Genomic DNA, 27,500 nt, shown 5'->3' with positions numbered 1-27,500 from the left:
GCCACGCCCAGCGCCTCCAGGGCGGGCAGCAGCTGGGCCTGGTGGAAGCCCGTTAACAGGATGTAGTGCTGGGGCCCGTCCTCTGGCTCATCATCTACACACCCCGGGTTACAGGAGGGACTCTCAGCCTCTCAGAGTACACCCCGGGTTACAGGAGGGACTCTCAGCCTCTCAGAGTACACCCCGGGTTACAGGAGGGACTCTCAGCCTCTCAGAGTACACCCCGGGTTACAGGAGGGACTCTCAGCCTCTCAGAGTACACCCCGGGTTACAGGAGGGACTCTCAGCCTCTCAGAGTACACCCCGGGTTACAGGAGGGACTCTCAGCCTCTCAGAGTACACCCCGGGTTACAGGAGGGACTCTCAGCCTCTCAGAGTACACCCCGGGTTACAGGAGGGACTCTCAGCCTCTCAGAGTACACCCCGGGTTACAGGAGGGACTCTCAGCCTCTCAGAGTACACCCCGGGTTACAGGAGGGACTCTCAGCCTCTCAGAGTACACTCCGGGTTACAGGAGGGACTCTCAGCCTCTCAGAGTACACCCCGGGTTACAGGAGGGACTCTCAGCCTCTCAGAGTACACCCCGGGTTACAGGAGGGACTCTCAGCCTCTCAGAGTACACCCCGGGTTACAGGAGGGACTCTCAGCCTCTCAGAGTACACCCCGGGTTACAGGAGGGACTCTCAGGCTCTCAGAGTACACCCCGGGTTACAGGAGGGACTCTCAGCCTCTCAGAGTACACCCCGGGTTACAGGAGGGACTCTCAGCCTCTCAGAGTACACCCCGGGTTACAGGAGGGACTCTCAGCCTCTCAGAGTACACCCCGGGTTACAGGAGGGACTCTCAGCCTCTCAGAGTACTCCAGAGTACACACTGGTTTACAGTAGTTACTCTCAGCCTCTCAGAGTACACCCCGGGTTAAAGGAGGGACTCTCAGCCTCTCAGAGTACACCCCGGGTTAAAGGAGGGACTCTCAGCTCCTCAGAGTACACCCCGGGTTACAGGAGGGACTCTCAGCCTCTCAGAGTACACCCCGGGTTAAAGGAGGGACTCTCAGCTCCTCAGAGTACACCCCGGGTTACAGGAGGGACTCTCAGCCTCTCAGAGTACACCCCGGGTTACAGGAGGGACTCTCAGCCTCTCAGAGTACACCCCGGGTTAAAGGAGGGACTCTCAGCCTCTCAGAGTACTCCAGAGTACACACTTGTTTGCAGTAGTTACTCTCAGCCTCTCAGAGTACTCCAGAGTACACACTGGTTTACAGTAGTTACTCTCAGCTCCTCAGAGTACTCCAGAGTACACACTGGTTTACAGTAGTTACTCTCAGCCTCTCAGCTCCTCAGAGTACTCCAGAGTACACACTGGTTTACAGTAGTTACTCTCAGCTCCTCAGAGTACTCCAGAGTACACACAGTAGTTACTCTCAGCCTCTCAGAGTACTCCAGAGTACACACTGGTTTACAGTAGTTACTCTCAGCCTCTCAGCTCCTCAGAGTACTCCAGAGTACACACTGGTTTACAGTAGTTACTCTCAGCTCCTCAGAGTACTCCAGAGTACACACTGGTTTACAGTAGTTACTCTCAGCCTCTCAGCTCCTCAGAGTACTCCAGAGTACACACTGGTTTACAGTAGTTACTCTCAGCTCCTCAGAGTACTCCAGAGTACACACTGGTTTACAGTAGTTACTCTCAGTCTCTCAGCTCCTCAGAGTACTCCAGAGTACACACTGGTTTACAGTAGTTACTCTCATCTCCTCAGAGTACTCCAGAGTACACACAGTAGTTACTCTCAGCCTCTCAGAGTACTCCAGAGTACACAGTAAATGACTGCTCTGACAGTAGAAGCTCATGAACACTGATACAACATTTGGTCTTTGACCATCCCAGAGTGTGGCTGAGGTTGTGCTCCGGACTCGGTTGAAACGTGGATCAGAGCCCCTAGTAGCCGCTAGTGAGGAGGACATTGATTCAGATGTTTTCTCTACGCCGCAAGGTGTAGAGAATACTAGGTTCACTTTTAATAAGAAGTCGGAGTTAATTGCGACAGGAAGACCTACAGTTGGGTTCCAGAACTAAGTGACCATGAGGTCGGCGGCGGGGCGGGTAGGCTATGGCAGGTTGCGGTGCGGCGGGGCGAGATGGCGGTACTGACCGATGTACTGGACGGTCTGGACGACCTCCCCCCTCCTCTTCAGCTGGGTCTGCTTCTCGGGGCCCGGGGCCTCCGGCGCCACGCCCTTCTGGGCCTTGTTCTCCGGGGGCTTGCGCTTGGGGGCTGAGGCGGGGGCGGCCTTGCTCTGGGCCGTATCCTCAGAGCCCTCAGGGACAAAGAACAGCTCAACTCCACTCTGAGAGCGGCTGGAGAGCCGGCTCATCCAGGGAGATGCAACAAGAATATCCTTCATACCGTACGATAGTCCTCCTTATAACTATAAAGAACATGTTTAGTGATGACTCTCCAATCCAACCCATGGACCCCTCAGTCCCCACCAGCCTGAACGGCTGCAGGGCAGATGGGTGCGCTTGGTTTGTCTCACCTGCCGGCCAGCCCTCCGGTGCTCGTCGCTAGCTTTGACCTGCAGCATTTGGAACTTGAGGACGAAGGCCATCAGCTCACAGGGAACGTCCTCACCTGCATCCAGCAGCAGCTTGGCTGTCTCCGTCACCTGAAGGTGTAGAAACCAGCCTCTGATGGGTCTACCAGGGCCTGGTCTCTAACCTCCGTATGGAGGTGATACCGTATATAGTAGCTAACCTGCAGCTAACTGAGAGGGGATCTCATGTGCTTAGGGCAGAGCTCAGGACCACTCATTCACCACCGTGCCTACTAGGACGGTGGTGGTCCTTAGCTCTATGACCCCTAACTGGTACCTAGGGACCATCGTACCTCGGAGAACATACCATATGACCCCTAACTGGTACCTAAGGACCATCGTACCTCCATGTGACCCCTAACTGGTACCTAGGGACCATCGTACCTCGGAGAACATACCATATGACCCCCAACTGGTACCTAAGGACCATCGTACCTCCATGTGACCCCTAACTGGTGCCTAGGGACCATCCTACCTCGGAGAACATACCCCTAACCCCTAACTGGTACCTAAGGACCATCGTACCTCCATGTGACCCCTAACTGGTGCCTAGGGACCATCCTACCTCGGAGAACATACCATATGACCCCTAACTGGTACCTAAGGACCATCGTACCTACTACCTCCATATGACCCCTAACTGGTCCCTAGGGACCATCGTACCTCCATATGACCCATAACTGGTGCCTAGGGACCATCCTACCTCCATATGACCCCTAACTGGTGCCTAGGGACCATCCTACCTCGTAGAACATGGGGAGGTCTTTGGGCCTCTTGGCTTTGGGGTTTCCCAGGTCATGGATCTGAAGCAAGAGTGCAGAACAAGGAATGCTTTGTGTTTCTTTCTTCAATTCAAATATATTCCACCAAAAGAAACATAAATCATCTTAATCATTTTAACTGAACACGGAGAGTAGACAATGACAAAGTAAAAGACTTCAGATTTCCATACGCTTGTTTCATATAGTGGCTTATTGAATACTGGACTATAATAATATAGTGAGTCCTGCTTCAACCGAACTGAATGACTCCATTGGTCCGATTTGAGGAACTCAATCCTCGGCGACCCGGCCAGACCTCCTTCTCGGGGGTCTCTCTGGCAGACCATATGGAGCAGTACCCTGTTACAGAGCAGAGCATGACGACCCCTTCCAGGCCGTCACCGACGGGTCCTACCGTGGACTCGACAGCCGCCCGACTCAACAGGGTGAAGAGCCTGCGTTGGGGCTGCTGCACGGCCAGCTGTAGAGCCCCCATCAGCTCCTCTTCTGCTGGGGCTCCCCCAACCACCAGGGACACACAGGCCCTCCATGAACCCTGGAGACACAGACTGAGCATCATCACGCTGAATCAGGGCTGGAGGAGGGGACGTCTGCCCCCCCCCCCGGTCTGCAGCTGAACCTGTACTCAACCGAGAGGAAGATGACCCCTCATGGTCTGCTCCTTAATGACCTGTCTCTGTACGGTCTAACCCCTACCTGCCCCTTAATGACCTGTCTCTGTACTGTCTAACCCCTACCTGCTCCTTAACGACCTGTCTCTGTACTGTCTAACCCCTACCTGCTCCTTAATGACCTGTCTCTGTACTGTCTATCCCCTACCTGTCTCTGTACTGTGTATCCCCTACCTGCCCCTTAATGACCTGTCTCTGTACTGTCTATCCCCTACCTGCTCCTTAATTACCTGTCTCTGTACTGTCTAACCCCTACCTGCTCCTTAGTGACCTGTCTCTGTACTGTCTAACCCCTACCTGCTCCTTAATGACCTGTCTCTGTACTGTCTAACCCCTACCTGCCCCTTAATGACCTGTCTCTGTACTGTCTATCCCCTACCTGCTCCTTAATGACCTGTCTCTGTACTGTCTAACCCCTACCTGCTCCTTAGTGACCTGTCTCTGTACTGTCTAACCCCTACCTGCTCCTTAATGACCTGTCTCTGTACTGTCTAACCCCTACCTGCCCCTTAATGACCTGTCTCTGTACTGTCTAACCCCTACCTGCTCCTTAATGACCTGTCTCTGTACTGCCTAACCCCTACCTGCTCCTTAATGACCTGTCTCTGTACTGTCTAACCCCTACCTGCTCCTTAATGACCTGTCTCTGTACTGTCTAACTCTGCATTCAGCCACCAGAGGGCAGAATGATCCGGTTCTGTCTAGAACTGACAAGCTTGATTAGCGTATGGGGGTAAGAAGAGCAGAAGGGGTTCTGAACACATAACCTCAACGGGGATAGTGATGCAGAGGGGGTTCTGAACACATGACCTCAACGGGGGTTAGTGAGGCAGAAGGGATCCTGAACAGATAACCTAAACGGGGGTTAGTTATGCAGAAGGGGTTCTGAACAGATAACCTAAACGGGGGTTGGTGATGCAGAAGGGGTTCTGAACACATACCTCCTCAAACGGCGCAGTCCTCAACCCGTCCTCCCAGCCTGGGTTCGTCGCCGCCGCCGCCATCGTCTGGCCGCTGCGACCTCTCTTAGGAGGCATCTGTTCAACGGGCTACAATATAACGCCTAGAATGACGTTGCCTATACAAATTATGTTAGTAATTAATGACGCTACTTTGACAGCGTATTTAACTTTAACCTCTGGTTTTAGTGAACGGTCCTTACGACAGCGCGTCGTCCGGGTTACCTAACAACGTCTCTAGGCGACGTCGTTATGGCAACAACTGTTGGAAGAACGCCGTGACTTCCGGCTGTTCTGAGGACCCCTTACCTTACCTCATCGTCACCTGGTAATAATGTAAAACTAGAGGAGGTTTTAGTATTAGCTAGGAAATAAACAACAACTAGTGGTATTTAATTAATAATAATCTAAAGATAGAGCAAGTTGGATTCCATTAGACTTTATTATTTCTTTACCGTTGTGTCGAGCATGATGGATCGACAGAAGTATCAGTAACATTCTCCCATTCTTCACCTATTGCATACTACAGCGACCCATGAATAGAATTGTTGGCTTACGTTGTTTCCTTTGGTAAGGTTAGTTCATCCACCAACATGTGGGGTAACTCCCTCGCCCTGTAATAGCACCCAATGATGAACCACTAGCATCAAATCATCTTACAGCTGGGAGGAAAATCTAAATGTAATATTTTCACAGGAAAAATTAAGTCAGATTTTACAAAGATATACGTTACATTAGCGGCAGGTGATCCATTCGTTTGAAAACTGTATACTTTTTTGGTAAGTGTGTTTTTTTAGAAAAAACTAATTATTTGAACTGGTCAGTCTTAAAAAACATTTTAAATGTTAAAAATACACATCCTTAATAGGCAGCTTGAAATGGAGATCTTAATGCTTTTTAGGAATAAAAAAAAGTAACAAATATATGGTCAAGGAGCTTAACACAAGGGTTAAACAGTTCCACACATTCTTAAAAAGAAAACATGCAAAAATAGCAAGACACTGATGACAGCTTTGGCAGTGCTCATTGGTCAATCCAAGGAGCTGAAGATAATATCTGGGTCTTCATAGGTCAATCCAAGAAGCGGAAGATCATATGTGAGTCTTTATTGGTCAATCCAAGGAGCTGAAGATCATATCGGAGTCTTCATTGGTCAATCCAAGGAGCTGAAGATCCTATCGGAGTCTTTATTGGTCCATCCAAGGAGCTGAAGATCCTATCGGAGTCTTCATTGGTCTATCCAAGGAGCGACGATTCGTGCTACTAATAGCATATGAGGTCATCAAAGAGGGTCATGGAGAAGTGAGATCATAGAGAGGTGAGGCCTGAGAGAAGCGAGGTCATAAAGAAGTGATGTCAAAGAACGTCATAGAGGAGTAAGGTCATAGAGAAGAAAGGTCATACAGAAGTGAGGTCATAGAGAAGTGATGTCATAGAGAAGTGAGACACAGAAGGGAGGTCATAGAGGGGTGAGGTCATAGAGAGGTGAGGTCATAGGGGTGTGGTCATAGAGAGGTGAGGTCATAGGGGTGTGGTCATAGAGAGGTGAGGTCATAGGGGTGAGGTCATAGAGAGGTGAGGTCATAGGGGTGTGGTCATAGAGAGGTGAGGTCATAGGGGTGTGGTCATAGAGAGGTGAGGTCATAGGGGTGTGGTCATAGAGAGGTGAGGTCATAGAGAGGTGAGGTCATAGGGGTGTGGTCATAGAGAGGTGAGGTCATAGGGGTGAGGTCATAGGGGTGTGGTCATAGAGAGGTGAGGTCATAGGGGTGAGGTCATAGAGAGGTGAGGTCATAGGGGTGTGGTCATAGAGAGGTGAGGTCATAGAGGTGAGGTCATAGAGAGGTGAGGTCATAGGGGTGTGGTCATAGAGAGGTGAGGTCATAGAGAGGTGAGGTCCTGGACCTCGACCAGCATGGCATCTTGCTCGGTCCTCAGTTGGTCTCTGGTCTGGAGGAGACCCACCAGCTCCGAGTTCAGATCTGCAGAAACAACACTGAGCGTTAGTTCAGAGGGCTGACCGTGGTCTGTCGAGGAGCCGCCCCCAGTCCCCTGGAGACGCTGAGTCCCAGCCCTCCCTTCAGCTAGCTGAGCTGCTTCAGACCTTTAGAGTCCTCTGAAGTGACAATACCATCAAAGAATATAGAAACAAAGCAAATGGTTGTTAGAGAAAGATCAAATGCTTTATAGAAAACTTTACTACAGCAGTGTTAAATACTTGATTCTGGTTGGCCAATGCATTCCAAGGGTGTGCATTCATTTTCAATAACTGGACACCTCTGTTTTTAACACTTCAATCAATGCACTACAAATACACCATAAACAACAATGGTGAAATACAAGGAGAGGATTCCTTGACTAAGTAAAAACGTCTCAAAGCCCCCCAGAACCCCAGTTGATGAAGTGGTCAAAGAAGCATTATCTTTACCATAACAGATCAAATAATATCTATTCATTGTTGCTAACTGTAGTAAAAGCAGTTTTAGCCAACCTCATAGCCTCATGTTAGAGAAGCCATGCATGTCGTACATTACCCTAATGAAACCCTGACTCCAAATGAAAACTAACTTATGGCTTTAAAGTTATATTCCCAGAACTGCATAAAGAATTGGAGAACAATTCAATTATGTTGAAAATATATTGCTCCTACACTCACCTTCTGCTGGAGCACTCTGCTACATGTTCAGGGGTCTCATTTATAAAACTGTGCGTGGGATCTTTACTAAAAGTGTACGTACGCCCAAAAGCCAAGTTTTGCGTGCGCCAAAAAATATTCAGACTTTTAAAACCCTGCGTACGCACACCTCTAAGCAATCTTTGCTTTATAAATCACTGAGTGCCTACAAGTGTGCGCAGCTGAATCAGCTTCACGTGCCGCCCTGTACACGCCCCTTTTTAACCATAAATGGTCAATGCAAACGACCTCTTGAATGCGATCTGCATATAAAACAGACTCAGATGCAAGCATTATTTCTTGTCGGAAACAATGGCTGAAGGACTGAGAAAAGCAAAAAAGCGAAATTTCACGGAGGTTGAAGTGGAGACACTTCAACCTCCGTTTTGTTCGGCGGTCACAGGATTGGGATCACTAACAACAAAAAGCAGAGTGAGTAGCAACATGTTATTGCAGCAGTGAACTCTGTCAGTGGCACGGAGCGCACAGTCCCAGGATTAAAAAATAAGTGGTCTGACATAAAGGTACATATTTTTATGTACCAATAAATCGTTATGGTCCCTGAAGACCCTCTCCCTCCGAATCCTGACAATTGCATGGTCCTCCAGAAGTGCCATGGTGCAGCATGACGCACGGGGCTCACCACTGTAGTTATAGGGTTACGGTAATAAGACTGACGAGAACACCTTGGATAATCAGTTTGTAATCACCCACGTGAAATGTTCTTGAACATAACCCCTTTTTAATGCCTGATTTGTCATGAAAAGCATCAAGAGGAACGGACAATAATATAACGGTTGTGATGAGGAGTGTGGCTTGGTTTTCCACACTTGGGATTTAATTGACATTTGATTATGTTTATACAGTGTCACATAAAAATATTATGTTATTGACACATGTTGGACAGATGCTTTATTCCATGCAGTCGCGCCGTCAGTGGACAGTATGGAGTGACGGGATTAAATATAGAGATTTTTCATTTTGAATTTTCATTAGATTCTAAGGAGATGTTTCTGGAGTTATAACTGAGAAATAACGCAGTTGACCAAAATTATTCTGATTACATAGATTCAACGCATAATACGGGTTGAAATTAAATTTATGAAGGGCGATGATAAAACATAATCGTTGTTCTCACTCTACATTTCTTCAGTCTGACTTCAGTTCACCACCACACCGTCTGTGTCGCCAATTCTCCTTTTCCTCCAAACCATGCGTACGCATGGGTCAGAGTTTGCTTAGGGCTGCGCACATTCTACCGTCAAGTTAGTTTTATAGATCACAACCTTGCCGTGGAAAGTCAGGTACGCCACTTTCAGCCCCGTTTTGTTCGTACGCAGCGGTTATAAATGAGACCCCAGGTGTTTCCTACAGGAAAGAGTCCTTTCGCTTTATGTCACTATTTAACCGTGGGACGTTTAAACTAGAGGTTGATGTGTTGATGATGTTTATAACTCTGGTGAAATCCTCCAGGTAGGATGGACCGATCAGCAAACCAGTTGGTTCAGTCCACTGGGGGAGCTGCTCGACCTTCTTATCAAACACTGGAGTTGGCTTTTCTGCCACCCCTGGTGGTGGAAAGGGTGATCTTGATACATTTTAGTATTGTTACACCTGAACATGTAGCAGAGTGCTCCAGCAGAAGGTGAGTGTAACACATGAACATGCAGCAGAGTGCTCCAGCAGTGAGTGTAACACCTGAACATGCAGCAGAGTGCTCCAGCAGTGAGTGTAACACCTGAACATGCAGCAGAGTGCTCCAGCAGAAGGTGAGTGTAACACCTGAACATGCAGCAGAGTGCTCCAGCAGGGGGTGATGAGACCCACCTTGTATGGCCTGGCTGAGGGAGGCTCTCAGGACCCCCAGCTGCTTGGGGTCGGAGCCCTGGAGGGCCCGGCGGTCCAGGGTTGTCCTCACCAGGGGACTTCTAGGGGCCGCTGCCTGGCTCAGAGGACGCGGAACAACAGACCACACAACCATTCAGAGGCCGTTGGGGATCAGGGCTACAGGAACACTCTACCATCATTTAAACATCTTCAAAACCTAGGAGAAGAAAGAAAAGTACCCACCAGAGCCTTCGCTCCAGAGAGTGGACACAGATATACCAGAGCCTTCGCTCTAGAGAGTAGACACAGATATACTAGAGCCTTCGCTCTAGAGAGTAGACATAGATATACCAGAGCCTTCACTCAGGAGAGTAGACACAGATATACCAGAGCCTTCGCTCTAGAGAGTAGACACAGATATACCAGAGCCTTCGCTCTAGAGAGTAGACACAGATATACCAGAGCCTTCGCTCTAGAGAGTTGACACAGATATACCAGAGCCTTCGTTTTAGAGAGTCAACATAGATATACCAGAGCCTTCACTCTAGAGAGTTGACACAGATATACCAGAGCCTTCGCTCTAGAGAGTTGACACAGATGTACCAGAGCCTTCGCTCTAGAGAGTAGACACAGATGTACCAGAGCCTTCGCTCTAGAGAGTTGACACAGATGTACCAGAGCCTTCACTCTAGAGAGTTGACACAGATATACCAGAGCCTTCACTCTAGAGAGTAGACACAGATATACCAGAGCCTTCGTTTTAGAGAGTTGACCCAGATATACCAGAGCCTTTGCTCTAGAGTCTAGAGAGTAGACACAGATATACCAGAGCCTTCACTCTAGAGAGTAGACACAGATATAGACCCATCACTCCTGCCACTCACACCGCGGGATGTTTGAGGCCATATGGGATTCGCAGGATTTTAGCATTTCATTGTGATTTGATCTGGGAGTACAACTTTTAGAATAATTACTATTCCATTTGTAAAGTAAGTAATTTAGTAAGCAAGTTTTGCCGTTGAGCCGGGTTCAACATGTGAACATCCTTTACAGCCGCTTTTCCTTCAACACACCAACGGCCCCCTTCCTTATCCCGGTGTAGGAGTGACATTATCATCATGTTTGTAACAAGGGCATGTAACTAACAAGGCCACTAGTAGCTTTGTTACCTATACATTTGATTTCTTGAGTTAACATTTACCTTACACTCAAAAGCTGATCCTCCCAGAAGCTCGTAAATCAGCGGTCTTCCAATAGCAGCCTGAGGGACACCAGATGTTCTCCCTTCCTTCCCCCTTGTCTCCATGATGAGACCAGAGGTTCTACTGCTGGTCTCCCTGGGGAGTCACACTCCTTCCTCCATGTCTCCGTTCTTTATACATGCGAGCATAGATCCAGCATAATCGATCTGTGACCGGTGTATCATTGTGTGAGCCAGGCTACCTTAGCACTTTGAGATTTTTGAATTAAATTAAATTCATTTTTATTTATATAGCCCTTAATCACCATTACAGTCTCAAAGGGCTTAGCAGGCCAAATATTTATGAAACCCCCCTTTACCCAATGTGAAGTGCTCTACAAATAAAATGTATCATTATTATTATTTACCTTCCCAATGTCAAGTATTTGAATGATTCTGTGAGGAGCATGTTCAGCCATGGACATATTTTTTTAAGCATTTCCCTCATCCTCATCGTCATCCGCTTATCCGGGGTCGGGTCGCGGGGGGAGCAGCTCAAGCAGGGGGCCCCAGACTTCCCTTTCCCGGGCCACATTGACCAGCTCTGACGGGGGGATCCCGAGGCGTTCCCAGGCCAGTGTTGAGATATAATCTCTCCACCTAGTCCTGGGTCTTCCCCGAGGTCTCCTCCCCACTGGACGTGCCTGAAACACCTCCCAAGGAAGGCTCCCAGTGGGCATCCTTACCAGATGCCCGAACCACCTCAGCTGACTCCTTTCTAAGTAAAGGAGCAGCGGCTCTAATCCGAGTTCCTCACGGATGGCTGAGCTTCTCACCCTATCCCTAAGGGAGACGCCAGCCACCCTTCTGAGAAAACTCCTCTCGGCCGCTTGTACCCGCGATCTCGTCCTTTCGGTCATCACCCAGCCCTCATGACCATAGGTGAGGATAGGAACGAAGATCGACCGGTAGATCGAGAGCTTTGCCTTGCGGCTCAGCTCTCTTTTCGTTACAACGGTGCGGTAAAGCGAACGCAATACCGCCCCCGCTGCTCCGATTCTCCGGCCAATCTCACGCTCCATAGTACCCTCACTCGCGAACAAGACCCCGAGGTACTTGAACTCCTTCACTTGGGCTAAGGACTCATTTCCTACCCGGAGTAAGCAATCCACCGGTTTCCTGCTAAGAGTCATGGCCTCAGATTTAGCAGTGCTGATCCTCATCCCAGCCGATTCACACTTGGCCGCCAGCCGATCGAGTGAGTGCTGAAGGTCACAGGCCGATGATCCAATGAGGACCACATCATCTGCAAAAAGCAGTGACGAGATCCTCAGACCACCGAACTGCAACCCCTCCCCACCATGACTACGCCTCGATATCCTGTCCATGTATATCACAAACAGGATTGGTGACAAGGCGCAGCCCTGGCGGAGACAAGCACCCACTGAGAACGAAACTGACTGGCTGCCGAGAACACGAACACAGCTCTCGCTTTGGGAGTACAAAGATTGGATGGCCCTGAGGATAGACCCCCTTACCCCATACTCCCGCAGCACCTCCCACAGTTTCTCCCGGGGGACCCGGTCATACGCCTTCTCCAGATCCACAAAACACATGTAGACCGGATGGGCATACTCCCAGGCCCCCTCCAGGATCCTTGCGAGAGTGAAGAGCTGGTCCGTAGTTCCACGTCCGGGGCGAAAACCGCATTGTTCCTCTTCAATCTGAGGTTCGACGATCGGCCGAACCCTCCTTTCCAGCACCTTGGAGTAGACTTTACCAGGGAGGCTGAGAAGTGTGATACCCCGGTAATTGGCACACACTCTCTGGTCCCCCTTTTTGAACAGGGGAACCACCACCTCGGTTTGCCACTCCTTTGGCACTGTACCCGACTCCCACGCGATGTTGAATAGGCGTGTCAACCATGACAGCCCCTCAACACCCAGAGCCTTTAGCATTTCTGGCTGGATCTCATCAATCCCTGGGGCTTTGCCACTGCGGAGATGTTTGACTACCTCAGTGACCTCCACCAGGGAAATTGACGACGAAACACCATCAACCTCGAGCTCTGCCTCCAACATAGAGGGCGTGTTATTCGGATTCAGGAGTTCCTCAAAGTGTTCCTTCCAACGTCCGACGACCTCCTCAGTTGAGGTCAACAGAGTCCCATCCTTACTGTACACAGCTTGGATGGTTCCCCGTTTCCCCCTCCTGAGGTGCCGGATAGTCTTCCAGAAACACTTTGGTGCCGACCGAAAGTCCTTCTCCATGGCCTCTCCGAACTTCTCCCACACCCGCTGCTTAGCCTCCGACACGGCAGCCGCTGCAGCCCTTCGAGCCTGTCGGTACCCTGCAACCGAGTCAGGAGTCCTCCAGGATATCATATCCCGGAAGGCCTCCTTCTTCAGTCGGACGGCTTCCCTGACCACCGTAGTCCACCACGGTGTCCGAGGGTTACCGCCCCTTGAGGAGCCTAAGACCCTGAGGCCACAGCTAGCCACCGCAGCTTCAGCAATGGAGGCTTGGAACACCGCCCACTCCGGCTCAATGCCCCCAACCTCCACAGGAATGCCAGAAAAGCTCCGCCGGAGGTGTGAGTTGAAGATACCTAGGACGGGGGCCTCCTCCAGACGTTCCCAGTTCACCCGCACTACTCGTTTGGGCTTACCAGGTCTATCCGGAAATTTCCCCCATTCCCTGATCCAACTCACAACCAGATGGTGGTCGGTTGACGGTTCCGCCCCTCTCTTTACCCGAGTGTCCAAAACATGCGGCCTCAGATCAGATGACACGATCACGAAATCGATCATCGATCTTCGGCCTTTCCCTTTACCTCTAAAAGCTGTTGCTGCCAAACTAGTCAGAACAATGGCTGGAACCCTGGTGGAGCTTTCATCAGGAAACATCCTGTGATGCACTAACGTTCCTAGGAAACAACTGCCTCCTAGGAAGGTTGCTAAACCCTGGTTCTAAGAGGACAGGCTGGAGAGGAAGTGACAGACGGGACTCACAATAGTGATGACCCAGGCAGCAACGTCTGGCTTCAAGAGGCAGAGCTTCTAGACAGCGCTGGCTGCAGGATAGCGGCTGGCTCCCCCTCATGCGTCACAGCGATACGTACCCCTGGCAGACAGCTTCTTGGTGTTGATGATCTTTGCGGCGTACTCCTGCCCGCTGGAGATCTTCATGCAGCGCCTGACCACTGAGAAGGCCCCCCTGTGGGTTCAAATCAGAGAAAATGAGACGTTCCGTCAGTGTGATCCTAGCCCCTGCAGGGCTCAGGCCCTTCCTTGGGTCCCACATGTCTCCAGGCAGCAGTGCGGGCAGAGGGCAGCGGTCTGTTGGTTCATTCCGCTCTTATCTCAGAGCCGTCGTGCTCTTTGTTTACTCAGAAGAGGAAGCAGCTGCTTGTACACTCAGTTTACAAACCCTCTCTGGAGGAATTGTAGACAGAGTGACACGCTGTATACAGGGACAACTCTTTACTCACTAAGATGCTTGTGATAGCAGACCCCCACACACGTCTCTGACTGCTTTTCTTATACGCTTGTTCACAAAAGAGATCACAGTGAGGACTTTGTTATGAGTGGAAGGCAGAACGTTAATATGAGCAGCCCTCGAAGAGGAAACACTGACTTCATACGAGTCTGGACCGCCAAGAACCGCCAGGTAACCAGGTAAACAGGGTGGGAATCGTTTTCAGGCGTCAGAGCGCACTCTTAATGTGCGTAATTGTTTAGTCCTGATGGGACTTAGTGAAAGTAGAAGGACTACAACATAATAACATGAAAACAAAACATTACATAACATAACATAACATAACATAACTTACTTCCCAAGCTCTTCGTACAGCTGGTGCTCGTCGGTGAACCGGGTGCAGGTCGGAGCAGCCATCGGGAGGACGCAGCAGTGATTTGGGTTCTAGACCCAAACTCAACACTGATGACTCTGAGCCGACGGTTCAATGCCGTTAGAGACTTTTCTTCCTTCTAAGTGAAATCCGCCTTCTTGGCACTCCTGTGTGACTGGTCTGCAGGACGTCTGTGAGGACTGCTCTTCAATGGCTGGCTGATGACACTGGCTGAGGTGAGACACATCCCACCGACGCACAGCGCTTCCTGGTTGCGCATAAGATGCCCCGCGGCGCCTTCATGCGGCCGCTTGTGGATTCACACTCAGAAATAGTCAATTTCATGTCCCATAGGTCTGATCAAAAATAAAACTTTACAGACGTTTTCCTCTGTAGAATAAATGTCTGTTTTATTCTGTTGTACGCTGTTTGTCTGTTTTAAACTGTTTGCTGTCTGTTTTATACTGTTTGCTGTCCGATTTATACTGATTGCTGTCAATTTATATTTGTGTCCGAAGCCAAATATAAATTCAAATTGTTCTTCTCTCATCTGTTGTGTTACTCCGCCCCCTTGCGGCCTGACCTCCACATCGCTCTGAGCACACACAGACAGACACACAGACACACAGACACGCACACACACACACACACACACACACACACACACACACACACACACACAAATAATAAGTCTCTATATCAATGCATTTTTTATTTATTGACTAATGTCATGGACATGACAATCATCTGAGCCATCATCATTCAACCTGACAGCCATCATTGGGATTACAGCCATGACCTCTGGTGAAAGCATGAAGCCTCATAGTCACCACCCTGGTGACACAGTGAGCCTCGTGGACCCAGTCCAGTTCAACCTCCCGGTCTCCTGATGGGTTAGGGTCAGGGTTAGGGTTTACCATAGCCCTGACCCTGACCCTGACCCTAACCCATCCTGGTCTCTGGAGGATGTTGTGAACACATGTGGTCGTCAGGGGAGCCTTCCTCGCCCATTGTTCTACATCTACACATAGCAACTACATTGTTTGGACAATTCATGTATTCATGGTTCTGAAGCCATCCAGCTGCATTTAGCTTGTTCTTCAGCACAAGCACGAGAACCAGGAGTCCTTTCATCCAGTGAACCCGAACTGAGCGCAGATCTTCACAGCTGAGCTGTAGTCGTGATCCGAGTGGAGTCAGCCCATGAAAGAATCTAAATGCAGCGGAGAACTGAACTGATGAACACAATGTATTTTTACAGTGAACCACAATCTTGTGCCATAATAGAAAAATATTCCTGTGATGTTGGTGGTGTCATGTTGACAGACATGAAACACTTGCTGTGTTCTCGATGCGTTGTAATGACGGACAAATCCTTTGGACTATAAGGAAACACTGTTTTCAAGATATCATATTTTTACACATTTTATTGATATAGTTCATTGTCATTTTATAGCCGCCTTTCGAAAAAGAAATATAACAAAAGCTACATTTAATCAAGGTTTATCGCTTATCATCGTTAACGCTCTAGAGATTATGTAAAGCCATAACAGAACATGGAGTCTTGAAACATTCAAAACTCATACGACAAACTGGCGAGATTCTTTTCTTGACATTGGCTTTTTAACGCAATACAAAGTAAGTGCCTAGCGCTAAGCTCCAACAGTGCAGAGGTGGGATATATCGGTGGCCATATTGCTTTGATAACACACATTTAGTTGGGGGAAGGAGGAAGAAAGTGTATTCTTGCTACAACTGAAATGTTCTCTTAATGCTGCAGTTTCTTTATTGATGAGGAGACTTTGCTGCCACCTGGTGGCCGCTACCTCCTCAATGGCGGGAGGTTCGAACAACGCGTTCATGCTCAAATGAAAGAAGACAAAGCCAAAAGTTGTGTCGTCTCGTTTCATGTGTCATAGCAACAACCGGTCCAGTTTGGATCACAGGGGAATGAGATGAGATTCCTTTTGTTTCCTGAGTAAATCCAGCCTTTTTCACATTTAGTTGATTATCTTTCTTTCAACATATTTGCATCGGCAAAATGGAAGCCTCCACCTGCTCACCTGTGTAGCTGTGTGCGTTCGCCATGTCGAAATGTGGCTATAGACTCTCCTCAAATGACTCGCTTTGGCATGGGGGGAGAAGGTACAGTGTTTAAGAGAGGGATGGCGTCATAGCATACGTGAGAGGCAAGTAGCATGATATGTTGTGACAGAAGTATGACATGTGACATGTGGAGGCAGCGTTTCTCCTGAGAGCAACACAGAGCGTAAACATGAATGCACCCCCCATGGGAACGCGGTACATGGTCCTCTCTACATGGTCCACTCTGTACATGGTCCACTATGTACATGGTCCACTCTGTATATGGTCCAGCTGTACATGGTACTGTACTCCTGCTTGCATACTAGTGTGTGAGAAGCGTGTCCTGTGATGTCATACTAGTGTGTCAGGGGCGTGTCCTGTGATGTCATACTAGTGTGTCAGGGGCGTGTCCTGTGATGTCATATTAGTGTGTGAGGGGCGTGTCTTGTGATGTCATACTAGTGTCTCAGGGATATGTCCTGTGATGTCATATTGGTGTGTGAGGGGCGTGTCCTGTGATGTCATACTAGTGTGTGAGGGGCGTGTCCTGTGATGTCATACTAGTGTGTGAGGGGCGTGTCCTGTGATGTCATATTAGTGTGTGAGGGGCGTGTCCTGTGATGTCATACTAGTGTGTGAGGGGCGTGTCCTGTGATGTCATACTAGTGTGTGAGGGGCGTGTCCTCTGGGGTCTTGTGTATGTGGGCGGCGGCAGTGGTTTCAAGCGTTGGATTATTCAAAGCGTCTCATGAATGGAGCTTTTGTGTCTCTACAGCTGAGCATGCACACAAACTGTGCATGTATGTAGTTAGAGATACGTGTGTGTGTGTGTACATACACATATGCAGGTCTGTGTGTGTGTGTGTGTGTGTGTGTGTGTGTGTGTGTGTGTGCGTGTGCGTGTGTGGCACAGAGCGGTGTTATCTATGAGGCTGATATGGTAAAAAAAGATTCAACAATCAGTTAATGGTTTCCACACAATCCAACCCCAATAAAAACAAGACTGAAGCAGACAGAATGTACATCACTGCACCTAGTGATCACTGTTTTGATGTACAACGTGTACCTCACCAGCAAAGAAAGGCTTGAATTAGAAAAACATATTCACCTAAAAAAGTAACTACTTAAAAAAACACAAATGACATTGCAATCATTAAATGGAAGTCCTTTGTAATTATCAACACAGTCTCTGGAAGTATGAAACAAAAACAAATGTCTGTGCGTAGGAGGGTGTGTTTGCCTTTTTGAAGGTCTTTTTCAAACCAACAAGAGCTTTTGAAACCGTGATTGTCCAAAAGGGAAAGATTGGGAGCTGAGCAGGTCCAGTGAGTTGTGTACCAGGTACCACATCACCTTCAGAGAGACAACCCCCCACCTCTCTACCCAGACCAGGTACCACATCACCTTCAGAGAGACAACCCCCCACCTCTCTACCCAGACCAGGTACCACATCACCTTCAGAGAGACAACCCCCCACCTCTCTACCCAGACCAGGTACCACATCACCTTCAGAGAGACAACCCCCCACCCCTCTACCCAGACCAGGTTCACCTTCAGAGAGACAACCCCCCACCTCTCTACCCAGACCAGGTTCACCTTCAGAGAGACAACCCCCCACCTCTCTACCCAGACCAGGTACCACATCACCTTCAGAGAGACAACCCCCCACCTCTCTACCCGGACCAGGAGAAACGACCGTCCCGACTGAGCAGCTAGTCTCTAGGCTGACCTTCATCTCCTCCCCTCCCGTCTCTCCTGCTCTACTGGCTCACAGCAGGCTTCTCTTCGCCCCTAGCCCAGGGCCCTGGGTTAGGGCCCTGGACCTAGGGCCCTGGACCCTGGCGTCCCTCAATGGGTTCAGTGGCTGTGGGGTCCTGGGAGGAGCAGTACGACCAGACGGCCACGGCTGGGCTCCCAGTTCCTTTCCTGTTCTCTGAGCCCGGCTGTCTGCTGTGGACGTGCAGTCAGGTGACCAGGAGACCGGGCTGGAGCTCTGAATGAACGTCCACGTCATGAACTGTCTTTTTTGTGCTCAGAAGATATTGAATTAGTGACTCTATATTTGTTCGAATACTTTTTGAGTGTGCATTGCGTATCAAGCGTGTTGGGCTAGAGGTTAGGGTTAGGGTTAGGGAGCTAGCAGGCTCCCTGCTGCCGCAGAGCTCTCCCTTCATACTGCCCTAACGACCGCAGGGCGCTGGTCTCTGCGCTGGTTCGGCTCATCCCAGTGCTCCCAGTGAGGAGAGTATGAACGATGGACTCAACAGTCACGAGTCAAACTGCCACGTTGGTTTCTGCTGCTCATCAGTAAGAATTAATGCTATGATGTGAAGCTAGGAGCTAAGGAGCTAATGTGACTAGCGACACGTTGAGCTAGGAGCTAATATGGCTAGTTGTCATGGAAACAGTAAACAAAGCACAGAGACGCAGTGTTTTCTTCCTCCCAGTGCGGGCGAGCTGGGCTAGTACATGGGTCTGGTCCATACATGCAGCACTACGCCAGTGAGAGTGTAATAATATATATCATGACACACAGTCCTTATTTTGTTTGCATATACTTAGTAGTGGAGTGGGCGTGTCCCAGCGTGAGGGGGTGGAGCAGAGAGGTAGGAGGGTGGAGGAAGAGCAGGAGCTGGAGCAGGAGGAGCAGACATCGCAGAATAATGTGTAAAAAAGAGCCAGAGCTGATGGGCCGTGGTCTGGGGACCCTCTAGGAGCCCAACCTGTCGAGTCAGACCCCAGGAAACCCCTCTCTCCTGCCCTGAGGGTCCTATGGCGGTCCCGGGCCTCCTCCCGGCTCCAGAGGGTCTGGCCGAGGAAGATCGCATTTCAAATGATTAGGAAGTCCCTTCAGGTCTGCTCTGGGACCCGGGGTGTCCTGGAACCGTGTTGACCTCTGACCAAATACAGCTCTTCTGCCCCCCCCAACCGCCTCCCAGTGGGTCCCAGTAAGTCGCGTCCCAGTAGGACCCAGTGGGTCCCAGTGGGTCCCAGTGGGTCCCAGTAGGACCCAGTGGGTTCCAGTGGGTCCCAGTGGGACCCTCCCAGTGGGTCCCAGTGGGTCGCGTCCAAGTAGGACCCAGTGGGTCCCAGTGGGTCCAGAGCCCTTGTGGGCGTGGTGCATTAGGGCCATCCTGTTCTCTCTTCTCTCTCTCTGTATCTTCTTGTGTTCCTTCATGACGGGCCGGCCTGACGCCCCCCCCCTGTGTGGACCGGAGCCCCCCACCCCGGTGGGTCACCCCCCCCCCCCCCCCCCGGTGGGTCCAGCACTGTGCTGAGCCCCCTCTTTGGTCACATGCGGTCCCCCCCGTGGCAGCTCTCCTCTCCGTGGACGATGAGCACGGGGAAGAAGAAGGCGTCCTGGTAGGAGGGGGGTCTCTCCCTCTCCCCCGCCTCCCTGGCCTCGCTGCCCCCCTCCTCCTCCTCCCCCCCCTGCCTCTCGCCCGGCCCGCCCTCTCCTCTGCCCCTGTCCTCCTCCCCCCCCTCCCTCTCCTCCTCCGCCTGCTCCTCCCCCTCCAGCACCCCCCGGCTCTCCTCGTCGTCCTGCCGGGACCCCAGCCCCAGGAACCCCCCTCCCCCTCCCCCGCTCCCCCCGCTGCCCCCTCCCCCGCTGCCCCCTCCCCCGCTGCCCCCTCCTCCCCCCCCTCCTCCGTCCTCCCCCCTCCCGGCCAGCCCCCCCCCCATGCTGCGGGAGTGGAAGAGGCTGGCGGGCCGTCCCACCGCCAGCCGGCCCAGCGAGAAGCCGCTGCGGCTCAGCACCAGCCGGGGCCCCCCCCCGGGCGGCGCCGGCCCGGCCCCCCGCCCCCCCGCCGCCCGCATGCCGGCCACGGTGGCGTTGAGCAGCGCAGTGGTGCCGCTGGGCGCCCGCAGCCGGGACGGCAGGCTGGAGCTGGACGAGGTGCGCCGGCAGCGCGGGCAGCTCTGCAGGAGGTAGGCCGAGTTGAAGACGGCGGGCAGGGCCAGCGGGGGGGCGGGCCCCTGGAGCCCCGGGGCGCCCGGGGGCCCGGAGACGGGCGTGGTGGTGGCGGTGGGGCCCCCCCCGCCCGTGTCCAGGTCCATGAGCAGCGCCTCCGAGTAGCTGGGGACCATCTGCTGGTTGCAGCGGATGTGCCACTCCAGCTCCGTCATGTCCACCGTGTTGACCCGCGAGATGGCCCTGTAGCTGGCCCCCGCCAGGCCCGCCCCGCCTCGCGCCGCGCCGTTCTCCGAGGGCCCGTCGGCCCCCCCTCCGGCCCCGCCCGCCCCCCCCGCCCCGCTCTCCTCGTTCTCGCCGAACAGCTTCTCCACGTGGTAGTGGACGTAGGCCGTGCGGTACTCCGACACCACCCTCAGGGGCCAGGAGAGCAGCAGCGCCGAGGCCAGCCAGAACACGCGGTGCCGGGAGTACCAGGGGGGCCGCGTGGGGTCCGGGAACGCCAGGATGTGCTCCCGGAAGTCCACGTTCTTCAGGTGCATTCCCTCCCGGGCCTCCATGTAGTCGTCCAGACCCTCGTTCTCCCCGAAGAAGCGGGCGCGCTGGGCGAGAGAGAGAGAGGAGAGAGAACCGCACAACAACAGCCTCATAATGTGGCAGGATATCATGTGACCAGAAGGGGCTAACGAGGATAGCACCTGGCCGGGTGGTGGTACTACGTCAGGTGATGGGGTGAGAGGGTTGTGATGGGGTTATCACCTGGCCGGGTGGAGTTACTACGTCAGGTGATGGGGTTAGAGGGTTGTTGTGGGGTTATCACCTGGCCGGGTGATGTTAGTACGTCAGGTGAAGGAGTTAGAGGGTTGTGATGGGATTATCACCTGGCCGGCTGGTGTAACTACGTCAGGTGAAGGGGTTAGAGGGTTGTGATGGGGTTTTGATGGGGTTAGGGTTAGGGTTATCACCTGGCCGGGTGGTGTTACTACGTCAGGTGAGGGGTTAGCGGGTTGCGATGGGGTTATCAGCTGGCCGGGAGATGGTACTACGTCAGGTGAGGGGTTAGAGGGCGGTGATGGGGTTATCAGGGTTAGGGTTAGCACGCCTCAGCAGTCCCTGGCCAATGGGAGGTGAACCTGGGCTGCCAGGTGGGGCAGGAGCCCCTCCTAGTGGGTGTGTCGGGGCGGGGGGCGGGGCTTACCTGGGTCAGGTAGGCAGCCTCAGCTCGAGCGCTGGAGAAGCTGAGGAAGGAATATCGTCATTATGATCAATCAATATTATCATTATTATTACTAGTAATATCATTATGATCAATCAATATTATCATTATTATTACTAGAAATATCATTATGATCAATCAATATTATCATTATTATTACTAATGTCATTATGATCAATCAATATTATCATTATTATTACTAGTAATATCATTATGATCAATCAATATTATCATTATTATTACTAGAAATATCATTATGATCAATCAATATTATCATTATTATTACTAATGTCATTATGATCAATCAATATTATCATTATTATTACTAGTAATATCATTATGATCAATCAATACTATCATTATTATTACTAGTAATGTCATTATGATCAATCAATATTATCATTATTATTACTAGTAATGTCATTATGATCAATCAATATTATCATTATTATTACTAGTAATATCATTATGATCAATCAATATTATCATTAGTTATCATTATTATTACTAGTAATATCATTATGATCAATCAATATTATCATTATTATTACTAGTAATTTCATTATGATCAATCAATATTATCATTATTATTACTAGTAATGTCATTATGATCAATCAATATTATCATTAGTTATCATTATTATTACTAGTAATATCATTATGATCAATCAATATTATCATTAGTTATCATTATTATTACTAGTAATACCATTATGATCAGAAACATGATTATTATCATTAGTTATCATTATTATTACTAGTAATATCATTATGATCAATCAATATTATCATTATTATTACTAGTAATATCATTATGATCAATCAATATTATCAATATTATCATTATTATTACTAGTCATATCATTATGATCAATCAATATTAGCATTATTATTACTAGTAATATCACTATGATCAATCAATATTTTCATTATTATTACTGGTAATATCATTATGATCAATCAATATTATCATTATTATTACTAGTAATATCATTATGATCAATCAATATTATCATTATTATGACTAGTCATATCATTATGATCAATCAATATTATCATTATTATTACTAGTAATATCATTATGATCAATCAATATTATCATTAGTTATCATTATTATTACTAGTAATATCATTATGATCAATCAATATTATCATAAGTTATCATTATTATTACTAGTAATATCATTATGATCAATCAATATTATCATTATTATTACTAGTGATATCATTATGATCAATCAATATTATCATTATTATTACTAGTCATATCATTATGATCAATCAATATTCTCATGAGTTATCATTATTATTATAGTCATATCATTATTATAATTAGAAACATGATTATTATCATTAGTTATCATTATTGTTAATAATAATATCATCATTATGATCAGAAAGATCAATATTATCATTAGTCATCATTATTATTACTAGTAATATCATTATGATCAGAAACATGATTATTATCATTAGTTATCATTATTATTACTAGTCATATCATTATGATCAATCAATATTATCATTAGTTATCATTATTATTACTAGTCATATCATTATTATAATTAGAAACATGATTATTATCATTAGTTATCATTATTATTACTAGTCATATCATTATTATGATCAGAAAGATTAATATTATCATTAGTTATCATTATTATTACTAGTAATATCATTATGATCAATCAATATTATCAATATTATCATTATTATGACTAGTCATATCATTATGATCAATCAATATTATCATTATTATTACTAGTAATATCATCATGATCAATCAATATTATCATTAGTTATCATTATTATTACTAGTAATATCATTATGATCAATCAATATTATCATTAATTATCATTATTATTACTAGTAATATCATTATGATCAATCAATATTATCATTATTATTACTAGTAATATCATTATGATCAATCAATATTATCCTTATTATTACTAGTCATATCATTATTATAATTAGAAACATGATTATTATCATTAGTTATCATTATTATTAATAATAATTTCATTATTGTGATCAGAAAGATCAATATTATCATTAGTCATCATTATTATTACTTGTAATATCAGCATGATCAGAAACATGATTATTATCATTAGTTATCATTATTATTAGTCTTATCATTATGATCAATCAATATTATCATTAGTTATCATTATTATTACTAGTCATGTCATTATGATCAGAAACATGATTATTATCATTAGTTATCGTTATTATTATTAATAATTTCATCAATTATGATCAGAAACATCACTATTATCATTAGTTATCATTCTTATTAATAATATTATGATCGGAAACATCAATATTATCATTAGTTATCATTATTTATAAAAAAAATAATCATTATTATAATCAGAAACATGATTATTATCATTAGTTATCATTATTATTGATAATAATATCATCATTATGATCAGAAACATCACTATTATCATTAGTTATCATTATTATGACGAGAAACGTGATTATTATCATTAGTTATCATAATTATTAATAATATCATCAATTATGATCAGGAACATCACTATTATCATTAGTTATCATTCTTATTAATAATAATATTATGATCGGAAACATCAATATTATCATTATTTATTTATTTTTTATTTATTTTCTTATAAAATAAAATAAATAAATAATAATATTTTATTATTATTTATTTATTTATTATTATTATTTTTCCACAATGTCTTGTTTTTAAACGATTTATGATAACTTTATGCTCTGTAAGGTGACCTTGGGTGCCTTGAAAGGCGCCTCTAAATTAAATGTATTATACACCAATATTTAATAATATCATTATTATGCTCAGAAACATGATTATTATCATTAGTTATCATTATTATTATGATGAGAAACATGATTATTATCATTAGTTATATTTAGTATTATTGTTTGTAATACCGCTATTATTAATAATAATATCATTATTGTCAATTTAAATCAATTCCTGTTTCTAATGTCCAGGGGTGACCCACGAAGTGGGCGTGGCCAGTTTTCGATGACCCCACCAGCTTGGGGGGGTCAGCGGTTCCACTGAGCCCTGCCTCTATATTCATACCTACATCATTACACACTTACCGTGTGTAGCCTGCATTCTTCTCAAATTGTATAAAATGCCTATGCTAGGTAGCTAATTCTGAAGAAAGAAACACATGCTAACAGATGTCTTGGGGAAACAACAAACAACACCAACTTAATCAAGAAAGGATTATGGGAGAGTTTTCGCGATTGCTCGTTCCCGTGACCTGCAGGTTGGGGCAGAGGCACGCTGAATGCGGGCAGCAGGCTCTGACTTGACTGACAACAAGTGAACACTGAAAAAACCCACTGACATTACAATATCAATACCTCACGGGCCTACTTCGGACCAACACCAACAGTGACCATCAAGGCTATATTACAGGGACGATTGCAGAACATGTTACGCATGGACGTAATGCCCCCCCCTGTCGTTGAAAGCTATTTGCTTACTCCCCTCACTGAAATAAAGGACGTACATTATATCACATTTCGTAATGGAGCAATAGTCGAGTGATGTCAAATAAACAAAAGCCAAAAGATTCTGAAGGCGCAGAAATGGTTCAGTCCACTGATGGGGTGTTTGAAATCGTATGATATTTGATTATTTCTTTGCACGATGAGCACAGATTGAGAAATAGTACATAACCAAACACCTAATTTTCATAATATATAAAGTATTTCAGTACCCCCCAAACTGTCGTTTCAGTCCCTTTGGGGGGGTCCAAATCCCATTCGAGGGGGTCAGACCGCCCCAAACCCCCCCGTAATTCGAACCCTGGGCGTGGCCCTTGAGGTGGGCGTGGCCCGTGAGGTGGGCGTGACCTATGAGATGGTCAGTACAGTGGATGTGGACTGTAAGGTGGGCGTGGCCCTACGCTGACCTGAAGCACTTTGTGAAGCGCAGTCGGACGGCCGGGTGCAGCGGCAGGTCCAGCAGCTCCTTGGACACGTCCTTCACGCCGTAGCGGGCGTAGTCGAACTCGGAGCTGGAGGCGTGGGTGTTGACTCGCTCGTGGTACACCTGCCACAACAAGGAGGCCGTCAGCGGGGCACGGGAGGGTGGTGTCTGACGGAGTCCTCACCTGGGTGGTGGTGCAGTGGTGTGTGACGGAGGATGGGGTATGACGGAGTCCTCACCTGGGTGGTGGTGTAGTGGTGTATGACGGAGGGTGGTGTTGGGTGTGACGGAGGGTGGTGTATGACGTAGACCCACCTGGGTGGTGGTGCAGTGGTGTATGACGGAGGGTGGTGTATGACGTAGACCCACCTGGGTGGTGGTGTAGGCGTCCCCGTTGCGGTAGCGCGTCACCTGCCGGGTGCGGCGGACGTAGTGGTAGCTGATGGCCTTCCACCAGATGCAGGGCGTGGCCTGCTGCAGCCTCTGGACCCGCTCGTACACTTCCTGTGGGAGGAGCCTACGTCACGGTTCACGTTGGGATCGCGCCACCCGTCAGCGCGCTCCTAACGGAGCGCTGGCCTCAGCTCCAGATGTGGCTCACCTGGAACTCGGCGTGGGCCAGCATGGCGGTCTTGGAGAAGCAGTGCCAGCACTCCACCAGGTAGACCACGTAGAGCATGGCCAGGAAGGCCAGCGGGATGTACACGTAGCCGCTGGAGCATGGGCTCTCCAGACGCAGCACGTCGTTGTAGTAGGCGGCGGACGTGGCGCCGTCGTCCAGCGCCGCCGCGACGGGCCGCACGGCGGCGGAGCCCAGCACCGGCACGCGGCTCAGAGCGCACCAGGCCAGCGCCCCGAAGCAGGCCAGCATCAGCAGGCTGAGCAGCAGACACTTCCAGTGGGACTCGCGGCACAGCGACGAGGCCAGAGAGGCCTGCAGGGGGCGCTGCTGCAGGGGAGGGCAGAGACTGTCAGCAGTACCCTCACCAACACCTGCACAACACCACCACCAACACCTCCACCAACACCACCACCACCAACACCTCCACCACCACCACCACCACCACCACCACCACCACCTCCACCACCACCACCACCACCACCTCCACCAACACCTCCACCACCAGCACCACCACCACCTCCACCACCACCACCACCACCACCACCACCATCACCACCACCACCTCCACCAACACCAACACCTCCACCAACACCACCAACACCACCACCAGCACCTCCACCTCCACCACCAGCACCAACACCACCTCCACCAACACCTCCACCACCAGCACCACCACCACCACCAACACCACCACCACCAACACCACCACCACCACCAACACCTCCACCACCAGCACCACCAGCACCTCCACCACCAGCACCACCACCAACACCACCACTAACACCACCACCAGCACCTCCACCACCACCAACACCTCCACCACCAGCACCACCAGCACCTGCACCAACATCTCCACCACCATCACCTCCATCTCTACCAACACCTCAACCTTCACCTTCACCAACACCACCACCAACACCTCCACCAACATCTCCACCTCCACCTACACCTCCACCAACATCTCCACCTCCACCAACATCTCCACCACCATCACCTCCATCTCTACCAACACCTCAACCTTCACCTTCACCAACACCACCACCAACACCTCCACCAACATCTCCACCTCCACCTACACCTCCACCAACATCTCCACCTCCACCAACATCTCCACCACCATCACCTCCATCTCTACCAACACCTCACCCTTCACCTTCACCAGCACCACCAACACCACCAA

At 48.7% G+C, this 27,500-nt stretch overlaps 3 protein-coding genes and 1 long non-coding RNA gene across 4 annotated transcripts in view; all 4 read right to left on the bottom strand.

Annotated features, from left to right (window-relative positions):
• The window catches only part of LOC132445698 (sperm-associated antigen 17-like), a 26,099-nt gene extending 16,311 nt beyond the window's left edge, over positions 1-9,788 (bottom strand). Inside the window, exons 1-7 of the mRNA XM_060035814.1 lie at positions 9,508-9,788; positions 4,989-6,988; positions 3,771-3,911; positions 3,338-3,397; positions 2,538-2,666; positions 2,153-2,318; positions 1-94 (exon numbers count right to left, since the gene is read on the bottom strand). The exon at positions 1-94 is cut by the window's left edge and continues 71 nt beyond it. Of these exons, the coding sequence (XP_059891797.1) occupies positions 1-94; positions 2,153-2,318; positions 2,538-2,666; positions 3,338-3,397; positions 3,771-3,911; positions 4,989-5,084 (686 nt within the window). The 5' untranslated portion in view covers positions 5,085-6,988; positions 9,508-9,788. The remainder of the gene's footprint in view (positions 95-2,152; positions 2,319-2,537; positions 2,667-3,337; positions 3,398-3,770; positions 3,912-4,988; positions 6,989-9,507) is intronic.
• Positions 9,789-13,747: 3,959 nt separating this feature from the next.
• On the bottom strand, positions 13,748-14,776 carry LOC132475774 (calcium/calmodulin-dependent protein kinase type II delta 1 chain-like). Its single transcript, XM_060077079.1, has 2 exons — positions 14,520-14,776; positions 13,748-13,903 (listed from the first exon to the last, which is right to left on the bottom strand). Exons 1-2 carry the CDS (start codon positions 14,579-14,581, stop codon positions 13,786-13,788), a joined length of 180 nt encoding a protein of 59 aa, XP_059933062.1. The 5' UTR covers positions 14,582-14,776; the 3' UTR covers positions 13,748-13,785.
• Positions 14,777-15,946: 1,170 nt separating this feature from the next.
• Positions 15,947-19,864, bottom strand: LOC132475776 (uncharacterized). Its single transcript, XR_009529986.1, has 2 exons — positions 18,292-19,864; positions 15,947-18,240 (listed from the first exon to the last, which is right to left on the bottom strand). It is a non-coding gene; the product is annotated as an uncharacterized LOC132475776 (long non-coding RNA).
• Positions 19,865-19,870: 6 nt separating this feature from the next.
• Positions 19,871-27,500, bottom strand: part of LOC132475773 (transmembrane protein 151B) — a 14,078-nt gene continuing 6,448 nt past the window's right edge. Inside the window, exons 2-6 of the mRNA XM_060077078.1 lie at positions 26,300-26,647; positions 26,068-26,202; positions 25,682-25,821; positions 21,734-21,773; positions 19,871-21,137 (exon numbers count right to left, since the gene is read on the bottom strand). Of these exons, the coding sequence (XP_059933061.1) occupies positions 19,914-21,137; positions 21,734-21,773; positions 25,682-25,821; positions 26,068-26,202; positions 26,300-26,647 (1,887 nt within the window). The 3' untranslated portion in view covers positions 19,871-19,913. The remainder of the gene's footprint in view (positions 21,138-21,733; positions 21,774-25,681; positions 25,822-26,067; positions 26,203-26,299; positions 26,648-27,500) is intronic.

Source organism: Gadus macrocephalus, chromosome 17, assembly GCF_031168955.1.
Source record: "Gadus macrocephalus chromosome 17, ASM3116895v1".
Lineage (NCBI taxonomy): Eukaryota > Metazoa > Chordata > Actinopteri > Gadiformes > Gadidae > Gadus > Gadus macrocephalus.
This window is presented reverse-complemented; position numbering and strand designations above follow the sequence as displayed.